At 32.2% G+C, this 14,894-nt stretch overlaps 1 protein-coding gene across 1 annotated transcript; it reads right to left on the bottom strand.

The window, feature by feature from the left end:
• Window positions 1-7,679: 7,679 nt before the first annotated feature.
• On the bottom strand, window positions 7,680-8,747 carry LOC150038027 (ethylene-responsive transcription factor ERF017-like). Its single transcript, XM_090310679.1, has one exon. It carries the CDS (start codon window positions 8,639-8,641, stop codon window positions 8,030-8,032), a length of 612 nt encoding a protein of 203 aa, XP_090166805.1. The 5' UTR covers window positions 8,642-8,747; the 3' UTR covers window positions 7,680-8,029.
• Between the last annotated feature and the right edge of the window lie 6,147 nt (window positions 8,748-14,894).

Below are 14,894 nucleotides of genomic sequence, written 5' to 3'. Positions count from 1 at the left end.
AATGCTCTCCATCGGTTGATGTAATCAATGACTGTCTCTCCCTTCCACTGTTTGGTGTTCGTCAGCTCCATCATGCTAATAGTGCGTCTTGTATTGTAAAAGTGGTTCAGGAACTCCCTTTCTAGCTGTTCCCAACTGTCAATCACTTCTGGCTTCAAATCAGTATACCAATCGAAAGAATTTCCTTTCAAGGTACGAACAAACTGCTTGACTAACTGGTCTCCTCTGGTTCCTGCATTTTCGTAGGTTTCAATGAAGTGTGCGACATATTGTTTTGGATTGCCCTTTCCATCGAACTGCTGGAACTTTGGAGGTTGATACCCAACTGGCATTCTCAGGTTGTCGATTCTCTTGGTGTATGGCTTGGAGTACATAAAGGAGGACTGTGATAGTCCTCCGTATTGAGCCCTTATGGAGTTTGTAATCATATTCTACAGCTTTTAAACTGATAGGGCAGTAATAGAGATAGATTGGTGTGGCTGGTCTTCCTTCAAGACAGTCTTTCCTTTGTCATTGGCTTTTGTAGCTGGAGATTGACTCGACTCAGTAGTTTCTCGAGATTTTATTTGACCTCTTAAAACAGCGATTTCATGATCTTGCTCCTCTACAGCCTTCATTAGAAGATTTATCTTCCTTTCCATCTCTGTCATGGCTGACTTAGTTGTTACATTAGCCATCATGACAGACACTATGTCAAGGTATGATTCTTCCTTTGATTGGTTAGAAGTAAAGGCAGAATTATCAAACAAAGGATTTTCTCTTATTATGATCTCGCCTTTAGAAGATTCCATCATCTACTCCCATATTTTCTCTGTGAAGACAAAACCTTGTTCTTGCTCCTGCATGCTCTCCTTTGAATGGTTGTAGGTGACAAGTCCTGTGTAGGCATTGCTTGCAGTAGTTGCTTTGGATGCAGCTTTCTTTTGTGCCATTAGTTTACTTGAATGTTGAGAGAGAGATGAGAAGTAGAGAAGTCCCACTGGGCGTGTCAATTTGTTCTCACAAGATTTTAAGAAAAATTTATTTCGTGGAACTTGAACTTTGTATTTGTATTAATTTTGTGGAAAGTAAATACAATCTCTAATACATAGTATTTTTATGCTTTCAAAATAAACTATAATCTTTAAGCTTGTTGATCTTCTTGAACGATCGGCCTTTGGGCTTGTTATCTTCTTGGATGATCGACCTTTGGGCCAGTTGATCTTCTTGGATGATCGACCTTTGGGCCAGTTGATCTTCTTGGATGATCGACTTTTGGACATGATGATCTTCTTGGATGATCGGCCTTTTTTATGATCTTCTTGTATGATCGGCCTTTGGGCTTGTTGATCTTCTTGGACGATCGGCCTTTGAGCTTGTTGATCTATTGCCCTTTGGACTTATTGATCTTCTTGGATGATCGGCCTTTGTGCTTGTTGATCTTCTTGATGGAATATGGCCAAATTTCTGAGAAAATTTTTTGAGTTTTGTCCTCATTTATATTGATTTTGGGGATAAACTCAGAATCTCAAATATAAAAAATAAAGGAATAAGTTTTATCCCCAATTTAATTCAATTTAGTGCTAAAATGTGATTAATAAAAAAGTTCGGTGCATGGCCAAAAGTTTTAGAAAATGGGGATAGAAAAAAAAAAGAAAAATCATCAAAAATAAGATTTGGGCGGTTAAAAAAAAATTCTTTTTTAACCAATAAAATCTAAATTTAACCAAATCTAAGATTTTCTAATCGGATTCTGGATTAATTGGAGTCCCTATAAATATGGCTCAAATCTTTCTGCATTTTCATCCTAGGTAGTCAAAGGTAGGAAAAAAAAACTTCCCTCCTTTCTCTTTTTTTCCTTTCTTTCTTTCCTTTTTTTCCTTTTTCTTTTTTCTTTTCTTCTTTTTTTTTTTTCAAGAAAAATTGGTTTTTTTTCCTTTTCTTTTCCGTTTTCTTTTTTTTCTTTTTTTCTTTTCCCTTTTTTTCCTTACTTTTTTTTTTTTTCTTTCATCTTTTATTATTTATTTATTTTTATTTTTTTTTTACTAACTTGCCCCCTTGCCTCTTTTTTTTACAGAAGTTAGAACTATCAGTGACTTGCACTTAGTTATTTCACCTACTTCTTCATATCTTTACACAAAAGGTGGGTTCTTTTTTTCTTTTATATATATTAGCAGGGGCATTCGACATGCGATTGTCAGCTTCGCCAGCACGATCTAACTCATGTTAGACACAACCCCTATGTGGGCGACTGTGTAGTCTACAGGGGTGGTAGTCAGCTCTACCAACAATGATCTGACTTCTACTATACACGGCCCATATATGGGTGACTGTGTAGCCTGCAGGGGTGATTGTCAGCTCCGCCAACAATGATCTGACTCCTGCTAGACACTTCCCCTATATGGGTGACTGTGTAGCCTGTAGGGGTGATTCGCTAACAACGATCTGACTCCTGCTAGACACAGCCCCTATGTGGGCGACTGTGTAGTCTGCAGGGGTGGTCGTCAACTCTGCCAATAACGATCTTTTTTCTAAACACAACCCCTATGTGGGTGACTGTGTAGCCTGCAGAGGTGGTCGTCAGCTCCGCCAACAACGATCTGACTCCTGCTAGACACAATTCCTATGTAGGTGACTGTGTAGCCTGTAGGGTGAAAGAGTAAAACAACATGCAGAGGAAGTATCAAGGATCCATAAGCTTTCTAATTCACTAATTTTAGCAAAAACTAAAGCATGCTTTTCTCAAAAAGGGTTTTATGAACATATCTTTGATGAACTCTCCAAGAAAACGGCTGTTCAGCTACTGTCTTCACTTGCTATCAACGTGAACCACCTCAAAGCCTTCTCTACTATGCTCTTGGAGCTTTAGGCAGAGTTGTGGGACTCAAGAACAGCTTGAAAATGTGAAGAAACCAAAGAAACTCACAGCAGCTTGACTGAAGAAGACAACTTCTTCTACAGAAAAATTTCTCTCGAAATTCTATATTATCCTCTTCTCCAACAACTCCAATATTTTTTATATATATTTGATGAACATGCAAAGAGATGGAGTGTATGACTTGCATCTCATGCTTGGAGAATCAAAGTAGAGAAAATAATGCTTTTTTGTGAGCATAAAGATGATGATAATGGAAAAAACCCATTTTCCATTTTTGTACAACATGCAAACGAATTTCCATTCTTTTTTTAAAACCAAAAAATATTTTAAATCATTTTAATTCAAAATTTGATTTTCTTAAATTAATTTCATAAATTAATTTTTTTTAAAATTAATTAATTTAATATCAAATATTAAATTAATTTTTGCACAATAATCATCTTTATATATTTAAATCATATTTATATTTATTCTCTTGTTCCATTTAATTTGAACGTTTCAAATTAATTTCTCAAGCTACCCTAAAACTTATCCATTTACGAACTAGTAGGGGGACCTTGCGGACCTTTAGATCATAGGCTCCAACGATTCGAGATTAATCGGCTAAACTCATTAGTCCGATCTAACCCCATTTTGTTAACTAATGGGACACTCCACTATATCCCATAGTTGCACTCCCCTCACTGTTGATATATTATGTCCACTTAATAACCATAATCGGTAAGTCGATCCTTCACAGGTTGTTCGTAATTACAACTAGGTCAAAAATATCATTTTACCCCTATGACTACATCTTGTTCCTTAAGTTCCTACTAATCCTCTAATGAATAATTCTGATTCATAATCTCTATGAATCAAATCCTTTCTCTATCATGAGAAGGCAGGACCCCGATTTTTCAAGACTTGGAGTCAATACTTAAGAGAACAACCTATTTGTTAACCTTAAATAGGGTAGAAGTGAATTCCATCTTGCAAAGCTATGTCCCCAGCTATTCATCCGGTCTTATCCCCAAAATGGTAAGTTTATTGAACAGTGCTGTTGGACTACTCTCACCGTTTACAAATCAAAGGATAATCCCAAACAAACAGGAGTTCATAGCTAGCTCAGAATTAAGATTGAGTTAACCGAGGTTATATAATAAATGAAATAGTCAATTTTAACAGTAAACGGTCGTTATAAAGAAAAGTTACTATTTTCATGGTCCAGTCTCATTGCATAGGATGCCCTCACTCTCATGTCTCAACATGAAAATTTTGTGGATCACATCGTTTGTAGCACCTTACAACTTCTTGTAACAAATACAGAGTGGGTCGCATCCAATAGTGTTACCAGGATGAGATATCCAATTTCATCCATATACTTATTAGACCATTTAGGTTATATGCTGTCAACTTGATTATGTTTATGTCACTATATAAAGTTACAACATTCAGACTATAGCCAAGGATGCGTTTATTGGATTTTCATAATAAGATGCAAAATCAACTTGTCATCGTTTTTTATAAGATAGAATGTTTAACACGAACTGCGACTTTTAGGACATTCCCAACATAGGGGTGTCGTCAGCTCTGCCAACAACGATCTCACTCCCTCTAGACACAGCCCTTATGTGGGCGACTGTGTAGCCTGCAGGGGTGGTCGTCAGCTCTGCCAACAACGATCTGACTCCTGCTAGACACAACCTCTATGTGGGCGACTGTATAGCCTGCAGGGGTGGTCGTCAGCTCCGTCAACAACGATCTGACTCCTGCTAGACACGGCCCCTATGTGGGCGACTGTGTAGCCTGCAGGGGTGGTCATCAACTCTGCCAACAACAATCTAACTCCTGCTAGACACGACCCCTATATGGGCGACTGTGTAGCCTGCAAGGGTGGTATCAGCTCCGCCAACAACGATCTGACTCCTGCTAGACACGGCATCTATGTGGGTGACTGTGTAGCCTGCAGGGGTGGTCGTCAGCTCTGGCAACAACGATCTGACTCCTGCTAGACACAACCCCTATGTGGGTGACAATCGCACGATCATTTTGGAGATGAAGCGAAGTTGCGCCTTGACTTGTGAAGATGAAGTGAAGTCGTGCTTTAGACTTGTAAAGATGGAGCGAAGTTGCGCCTTGACTTGTGAAGGTGGAGTGAAGCCGCGCCTCCAGACTTTGGAAGCGAAGCGAGCCACGCCAGACTTTGGAGGCGAAGCGAGCCACGCCAGACTTTGGAGACAAAGTCATTGAAGATGGAGCGGAGCCATGCACACTGACCATGAACTTAAAGATGAAGCGGAGCCATTCACACCGACCTTAAACTTAAGATGGAGCAGAACCATGCACATGGACCTTGAACTTATAAAAACTACAAATAGTGGAAGTATTATAAGGGTCGTGTCTAGCAGGAGTCAGATCGTTGTTGACGGAGCTGATGACCACCCCTGCAGGCTACACAGTCACCCACATAGGGGTAGCAGAGTCAGATCATTGTTGGCGGATCACCTCTGCAGGCTACACGGTCACCCACATAGGGGTCGTGTCTAACAAGAGTCATATCGTGTTGGTGGAGCTGACAGTCGCACGTCAAATGCCCCTGCTAATATATATAAAAGAAAAAAAAAGAACCCACCTTTTGTGCAAAGATATGAATAAGTAGGTGAAATAACTAAATGCAGGTTGCTGATAGTTCTAACTCCCGTAAAAAAAGAGCAAGGGGGCAAGTTAGTAAAAAAATAAATAATAATAAATAATAAAAGATGAAAGTAACAAAAAAAAAAGTAAGGAAAAAAAGGAAAAGAAAAACATAAAGAAAAAAAGGGGAAGGAAAGGAAAGAAAAGAAAAAAAAAATGAAATTTTCTTTAAAAAAAAAAAAAAAAAGAAGAAGAAGAAAAGTAAAAAAGAAAAAGGGGGAAAAAGGAAAGAAAGAAAGAAAAACAAGAGAAAGGAGAGAGTTTTTTTTTTTCTCTGCCTTTAACTGCCTGGATGAAAATGGAGAAGGCTGCCCTATTTATAAGGACTCTAAATCCAGAATCCGATCCGGAAATATTAGATTTGGTTAAATTTAGATTAAAAAATTTTTTAACCACCCAAAGTTTATGTTTGATGATTTTTCTTTTTTTTTCATCCCTCATTTTCTAAAACTTTTAGTCATGCACCAAACCTTTTTATTAATCGCATTTTAGCACTGAATTAAATTAAATTGGGGATGAAACTTATTCCTTTATTTTTTTTTTTTACATTTGAGATTCCTTTATCCCAAAATCAAATTAAATGGGGACAAAGCTCAAAAAAAAATTTAGAAATTTGGCCATATTCCAAATTTCTTCCTTAAAACCAAAATTTTAAATTTTCATCTCTAAATTAAATTAAATTGGGGTGAAATTAGTTTTTTTTATAAATTTGGCCATATTCAAAATTTCTTTCTTAAATCAAAATCTTAAAGTTTTCATATCCAAATTAAAATAAATTAGGGATGAAACTTGAATTTCATTTTAAATTCAAAATTTTTAAGTTTCATCTCTAAATCAAATTAATTTGGGATGAAACCTGAATTCTCCTTTTTGTTTAAAGAAAATGGAGAATTCCTACTTTTTATCTCTCCAAATCAAATCAAGTATGAGATAAAGGTTGAGACTTTTCTTAAATTAAAATTTTGGCCCTCCCATATTATAAATTTTAGTTAAACTCGTCACTAAACTCATGATTTAATTAATATGGGAACATCAAAGTCAAAACCGAATTACTTGCATCTCAAGATTCATCCACCCACATCTGTGCACAAATCTCGAAAATGGGCTATTTGTTGGAGGAAAAATTTCGAACCCACAAACCACCACGTCATTTGCTAAATTAATGATGGAATTCCGGAATCGTCAAATTTGTGACCAATTAAGAGTTAACATGTGTCTCAAATTGAAATTGAGGACAAATTCTGTGTTTTCGTCACAGATATCAATTGAGTAAAATTAATTTCAATCAATTGACATTATAATTTGGCATTGGCCCAGTTAAATATAAGTCCAATTAATTAGGCCCAAGTCCAATTAAATTAGGCCCAAAGGTCAGGCCCAAGCCCAGCTCTATAAATAGAGAAGCTCCCTTCATTTGCAAAAGTCAGCCATTCTATACTCTAGAGAGCTTATAGAGAATTCTCTAGAAGACTTATGAAGACTGAAGTCCTTTGAAGATGCAATTTTCGGTGCAACCGAAAGAGAATCAGAGGATCAAGTACTAGAGATCGAATCACATCGCATCAAACCAACCCAAGTTCAACTCCACTTGCAAGTTTCTCCGGAAGCCAAGTTCCACGAAATAAATTTCTAACCGTTCCAATACAATTTTTATTTAGATAAAACATTGTAAATCTTTTTATTTAAAAAAATAATATTTCATATGTGACGAAGTTATAATTAAAATATTCAACTTATATAGTTTTTTAAAATTAAAATTTAAATATTACAACACCATATTCTAATCTTAACTATATATATGTGTATATACTCGAGGTCAGATATAGAATCGGAGATTATATTCCTGTTTCTCATCTAATCAGAGATACCTAATCTTGTTCCTGTGAGTTAAATACACATCTTACTCAATAACCATCGGGGACCTTCACCACACTTGTTAAACTAGTGATACATGAAGTTTTCCAATAATTCATTATTATTTTTTTTTAAGTACCATGTTTGTAGGGTAGAAAATGTAACCATCAACTTTAAACTGTACGATATGTTAATTGGCCCATATAAAGCATGATTTAATCTGATAATGTTTGAATTACTGTATGATCCAAATTTAACATGAATTAATTACTCCATATATAAAATATGATCCAAATTTAACATGAATTAATTACTCCATATATAAAATATGATCCAAACCCTTCTTATTATAAAGGGAATTTTTTTTTTTTTTCTTTTACAAACAACAATACTTCCCACTGCAACAATTCTACACATTTTTTTCCAAAAAACAGAGTAGAAGAATTTGATGGCCGAGCTCAAAAATTTTGGGTCCATCAATCTTCAAGGATTGAAAGGCAAAAAAAGGTATTCGAGAAAGGGGTGCAAAAAATATTTAAAAAAGTTCAAGACCCCAAAAAGCAAAAAAGGAAAAGAAAGAAAAAAAAAAAGGTAAAAACCAAAGCTCTGAAACCAAAAAAAACCTTCAGAACTCTGTTTTTTTGCTCAGAAATTCCATAAGAATGATGATGAGTCTTGATTAGTGGTGATGGCGTCAAAATTCTCATCTCCATAATCAAAAGAAGGAGTTGTGGAAGAAGAATCATTAATAAACATTTCATTATAAAACGGATTGTATTCTGGAAATAACCCAAAATCCGATCCGTAATTCCCCGATCCCATGGCGTTGTGAAGATCAAAAAACGGCGATCTTTCATCACATTCAATTACAGAGGTAGTCACTTCGGATACCAGCGACGGCGACGGTGAATCGACAGTGGGTCTGGTGAGTTCCGACGAAGGCGGTGGGTCGGAGTTAGCGAATTGGGCGGCGACGGATTGAATCTCTGTTCTTGAGAGCAAACTAGCACCGGCAATCTCCGGTGGGTTATCAGGGAAATTGAAACGAGCAGAACGGCCACGCAAGCAAAACAGAGCCGCATCGAATGCACGCGCCGCCTTCTCGGCTGAATCATAAGAGCCTAACCAGATCCGTTCACGGCTGTTGGGGAGACGGATTTCGGAAACCCACTTGCCCCACTTCCGGCGGCGCACTCCTTTGTACCGTGAATCGGAAGTGTCAACGGCGGCGGCGGCGGCGGAAGACGGCTTCGTCATACAATGGGGGGGAAATGGGTTTAAATCTTTTAGATTTTTTTTTGTTTTGTTTATTATTGTTGTTTGTTGAGTGTTAGTGAAAGGGAATTTGCGGCGGAGAGTGGAGAGGAAGGGGTATAAATAAAGAAGAAGGGATTTTGACTTGGACCGGAGGATGGAGGCGCGTTGAAAGAGGGAGGAAACAGCGGAACGCGTGGGGACACGAAGGATGACGCGTGGAGATTAGCTTTAGGTTTGGCAATTCATGATTGTGATTTTGTTTTCTTTTTGTTTTTTTTTTTAAATGTGGGTAAGTATACTCTATACTATTCACGTCACGTGTGACAATTGCTTTGTGATTTACTCGTGCTTTAAATCATTCTTCATATCCCTTCTTATCATGTCTAAAAACCTCCACAAAAAATTTGGGATCCCACTCGGAAATGGTTAATCATATTAAATGTCTGCGTTTTGATATATAGGATTATTAATTTGTTTTTGAAAGTTAAACAAATGTATTTGATTTATCAATTTTATATATAAAATCAAAACTAAATAATTATTCGATTAAATGTAAGAGAATAGGTGAACCTTATTAAGTCTAAATAATATATTTATATTTAATAATTAATTAAAATCAATATAAATGATTAATTGATATTAATTTATTAATTAATCAGGCTTTATTCATCTCTAGGTATAAAAATCCCACGAGTTTGGAGGGTATTAAAAAAAAACTCATGTCAAGTGGCTTTTAATATTCCCGGGATAATAATATCCTAGATTTTAAAAAGTGAAATCCTACAAAACAAACAAGGGTATTTAATGTCTATCTAAAATCTCATAGTAATATCTGTGAAACAAACGAAAGCTAAAAGGAATTTATACAAAGAAGTGATAGGCTGAAAACACTTTAAAAAGAGTTTATGTTTTTTGTTTCAAATCATTACAATTTGAAGCATTTTAACCTTGATATATCAACTTAGTTGTGTAAGTGGTATAATGTTTTAAGAGAGTGCTCTTATAATTGGGGCCGGGGAGAGATTTTTGTGTGAATGTAATAATTTTTCAAATAATGAAAATTTTATAGTCCATTAGTCTTTTCTTTGATTTGGAGTTTTCCATATTATTTTTCTACTTATTCTTTTGCTAATAATGGGAGGTTCCCTCCCATTTCTAATGCAAAAATAACAGAGAAAAAAAAAAAGAAAAGAAAGAAAGAAAGAAACGTAATAATTTTCTCCTATCTCAATTACAAGAGTTTTGTATCACTCGCGCCATTTTTTTGACTCCCAAACTAGAGAGTACAAAAGGTAAGATAACAAGAGTTAGCACAATCAATAATATTAAAGCATTTCAAATTGAAACGACTTGAAACCAAGGGTCATGGAGGCTTTTTATAGTGGTTGAAGCTCATGATTATTTTTTTTTTCTACCTTTTTGATGTAGAACAACCACTCTTTTAATATTTTGCCAAAAAATCTTCCACAAAGACATACAATATTTTTTAAAAAAATATATAGGAGTTACTCCTCTCCTTATCAATTTAGTTTTGAGATGAAATTTCATATTTATCTAATAAGGTGTCGAGCCATCGACACTTAAAATTATTTGAATTAATAATTAAGTTGTTATTTCTAAACTAAGTTATATATCTGGTTAATGGTGTATATTTTATGAGTCATATATCTTAGATTTTAACTATAATATATACATCCCTGAAGAAGATAGATCAAGTCATTGAAAAATTGGATAGTCTAACTCTTAAGGTGGCCATGTGACTTAACTTTTTTTAGGCCCTACGTTTTATCACATATATATAATATACGTAAATAAGAAGTGATGACCAATTTATAGACACATACATTTTCAAAAGACAAAAAAAATGATAATATAAGCAATAATTTTAAAATAGTAGTGATAAAATTTTAAAAAAGAATCATGATAAAATGTACTAAAACAAATATTTGTCAAAGTTTAGTAGTGAAAAGTTAAATGAGATTTTAACCCTACTCTAGTAAATTTATTATTTTAAAACTTACCTTTAAAGATTCATTTTTATAGGACAAAAAAATTGACATAGAAATGTCTTTTTTACTCATGAATATTGAATATCCATATAATGTGAGGTTTAATATATTTTAATTTAGGTCTAGGTCTAAGTAGATTAAAATTAAATGTTTAGAGTTGGGTTTAAATTGATTTATCACTCAAATTCAACTTAGACAAATTTCTTTACAAAGATTACAGTTTTTCTTTTTTCTTTCAAAGTTTCTGTTACCAAAAAAATATTATATTAAATATAATTAAATAAAAATATACATATGATATATATTATTCTTTTTAGATAAATTTTCACCGATATGAAAAAAAATTTCAAACACTAATAGACTTCTATCAACTTTTATTAATAATAGACTTGTATCAGTTTTTATATTGATAGTATTAATAACAGATTTCTATCCATTTATATCATTGATATATTTCTATTAGTTTCTCTCACTGATAGATACTAATAGATTTCTATTAGCGTCTATCTGTGATAGACATTGATAACAATATCTATCACATATATAATTAAATTTTGTTATTTATGTAAATATTATCCCTTATTTTTCTATTTTTGAAAATTCTCCTTCTTTTTATATAAAAGGAGATTAATCAAATCGAACTTTGTTAAAATTTATACTCTTTTATAAAAGTAGAGACAGTTGTCCCATTTTTTTTCTTTTCGATTTATTAGAGATCGTATTTAGTCCTAGGTTTGAAATAAAAAGATATGATATATAATAATGTTTGAAAAAGGTAAGTTCAAAGAAGAAATGCTACAAAATTCTTAACCAAATTTAATCACATGCCTAAGGTGTGATTTATAAATTAAATAAGCTTTTTGAAACTATATATTTTACAAATAAAATATTAGTCCAATCTAATGAAGGAACAAAGAAGATGGGTTTGCGTCTTAAATGGAGTGACAGTGAATTGCTTTTTAATCATCGTCAAAATTCTTCTAGTAGATAAAAAAATTTCAACCCTAAGTCAACGTCCCATAAAAAAATGTTGACCACATGAACTCAATTTCAATCAAAATTTTATTTTGTTTTTATTTTTTCTTCCTTTTTCTTTTCTACTCTTATAGTGAATTTATATTAAGGCAAATACTAGTAAAAAAAATATATGTCAATTATTTCTTAGTTAAGTTTATTTTTAACATTTTTATTTTTTAAATAAAAAGAAAAAATATCTATTTTCAAACTCAAGAGTTTTTATGAAAAATTCTATAAATTTCAATTTGAACATTCAAACTTCCTCTTTGAAATAACTTTCTTGAAATGAAAACTTCTTAGGAATGTGTTAACCTTTCTTGCTCAATCTTCAAGTTTAACATTATTTAGTTTAAGGTAGTGTATTAGTACCCTAAATGAATTTTTAATGATTTTGAATTTTGAAAACAAATTTTATCATCTTATCAAACATAATAATATATTTGATAAAATACATTTTTGTCTATATATTTTGGATTTAGTTTTCATTAGATTTTAAAATATTACACTTTTAGGCTCCATTTTTAACCATTTCGTTTTTTGTTTTTAGTTTTTGAAAATTAAGCCTACTTCATCCATATTTCTTGCAATGATTTGCATCTTTATTAAGTATAATAGTTGAATTCTTATCCAATTTTCAAAAACAAAAATAACTTTTCGAAAGTTACTTTTTTTAGTTCTCAAAATTTAGCTTATTTTTTAAATCTTTGGTGAAAGTAGAAAAAGAAAGAAGAAATTTGGATGTGGAAGTAGTGTTTATAGACTTAATTTTAAAAAACAAAAACATAAAACAAAATGGTTATCAAACGGGATCTTAGTTGTTCAATTTTGAGATTGATTTTAATTTAGTTGCTATGTTTCAAAATCTTACAATTTTATCTTTGAAATTTGAATTTTGTTTCAATTTGATCTAGTTTTAAGATTTACACTTTTAACCATAAAATTTTACTAAATAATCACTTTCCATCTTTAGTTTTAATGCCTATTAATTAATTTTAAAAGTTTGTAATTAATAAATTTCATTATTAAAATTAAAATTAAAATTTCACTTCATAATTATTTTTAATTAATTAATGACATTAATGAGAAAGTGAGTATTCAATGAAAAATTACTAAAAGTTATAGTGTAAATTTTAAAATCTACGGATTAAATTGAAATCAAATGCAAATCTTAAGAACTAAAAGTGTTAAACTTTGAAATCTAAGGACCAAAAAGTAGATCCAAAATCTAAGAACCAAAAAAGTTTTTTTTTTCCCCTTAATGAATTTCTATATAATACATTCTGAAAATCATCATAAATAATTAAGACTATATTTACCTAGTGAAAACGTAAGAAATCAATGGTAATATGAAAAGTTATTCCCATTTTATTACTTTTGATATTGTTTACTTGTGTTTTGTACTCATATTGATATTTGGGACCCACTTCCAAATCTATAATTAAAAAAAAAAACATCAAATTGATTGATGTGCATAATATGTTCAGTTATCATTATTGTTATTATATTCCAAAAGAAAATTTTTGAATTTGACTCTCGTATTATTATCGGTGTCGTTATGCTACTATCTGAGGTAATAGTAAAATAATAATAAATGTGACAAAATTCATAATTCTAAGTTAACATGATTAAAAAAAAATCTAATTATATTTACGATTTTGATTCATTGCAATTGATCTATCAATTGAATTATATTTTGATTATATCAATTTTTATTACAAATCCACAAACGTTGATCATAACAATATCACATAAGAAAAAAAACAGAGTGGGATGGGGCGGCTGTTATGGCCCCGGCCTCTTGTGCTGCATTTTTTTTTTAAAAAAAAAAAATTAATAATTGGGGGGAAAAAAAAGGACGACAGAGAGGGAATTAGGGACATGAAAATTATAAATAAATACATATCGGAAAAAATGTATTTAAATGAAAATAAGCACGTGATTTGTGCGGTCATGAGCTTGAATTGTTTTCATTGGAGACGTTATCCGGAATTCGTGTTAGGTGAAATGTAACTTCCTCTCTCTCGACTTGTAAAATAGAAATTTAAAAATAAATAATTCGTTAAAATTATATTTCATATTTTCATATATATATTTTATATTTCATTTACGATTTAAGTATTTATAAAATAGATTTGATAATATAGATACGATAAGACTAATCATAGTTGTTCACTAGATTATAGAATTGTTTTATGTTTAAAAATTTATATAATTATTATTTTGTAATATCATATGATATATAATATATCTTAATTTAACAAAAGTAATTGAGTTTGTGACATGAAATACTATGTTTGTTAATGTTTTTATCTTTTTAATATAATTATGCATTTTGAAATTTTAAATTCAAAATCTAAATATACTGCAAATATAAAAATGTTAGTTATCAAAATTTGCAGAATCTGAAAACATATTTCGAAAACATAATTTAGACTGCTTACCAAATGAATACTAGTTGAACTTAGAGATGTCCACGGGGCGGGTGGGACTGGGATGTCATTCCCCATCCCGTGAAATTTTCCACGGGGATCGGGATGGGATTCCCCCAGGAAATTTTTCCCGTTACTTTTTTTGTAAACAACCAATTAATTTAAATCACTAATGTGAGAAAAATTTAATTAAGTAATTAATTTTATCACTAAATTGTTTATTATGGTTAGTTTTATATGACAATTTGAATTTAAAGATAAATTACTCAAATTTTGGCCTAAAAAAACTAATAAATTTTTGTAGAAAGAAATAAATATAAATCAAATTATTCGCACATATTAATTATGTTTCCCAGTAAATAATCTAATTTGAAATTTAAATGTAATATTTATATAATAATAATAATAACATAACATTAGATAACTACACTAAATAAATATGTAAAAGCTAATCGGACGGGGACGGGAAATGCATTCCCCGTCCCCGTCCCCATTTAGCTCATGGCAATTTTTTTCCCTTACTCCCTCCTCCATTCCCTGCCTAATCGGGAAATCTCCACCCCATTTGGGATGGGATCCGTCCCCGTGGGGAAATTGGACATCTCTAATTGAACTAAGCGAATATGAAAACATAAAAGGGAATATGAGTTTGTCCACTAAACACGCCTTAAATTTTTCATTAAAAAAGTTTTTTTAAAAAAATTTAAAACTCATTTGTCATGGTGTTACACTTACTTTACATTGCTTGAATACCATACTATAAATAAATCTTAAAAGAATCGAATTTTCTCCTAATTT

The sequence above is a fragment of the Benincasa hispida genome, chromosome 2 (genome assembly GCF_027475165.1).
Source record: "Benincasa hispida cultivar pf3 chromosome 2, pf3_genome.v1.1, whole genome shotgun sequence".
NCBI lineage: Eukaryota > Viridiplantae > Streptophyta > Magnoliopsida > Cucurbitales > Cucurbitaceae > Benincasa > Benincasa hispida.
The sequence above is the reverse complement of the archived record's forward strand: the minus strand, read 5'-3'. Positions and strand labels throughout refer to the sequence as shown.

Coding starts and splice junctions, on each gene's coding strand:
- LOC150038027 (XM_090310679.1), bottom strand. CDS start 8,641: ATGACGAAGCCGTCTTCCGCCGCCGCCGCCGCCGTTGACACTTCCGAT.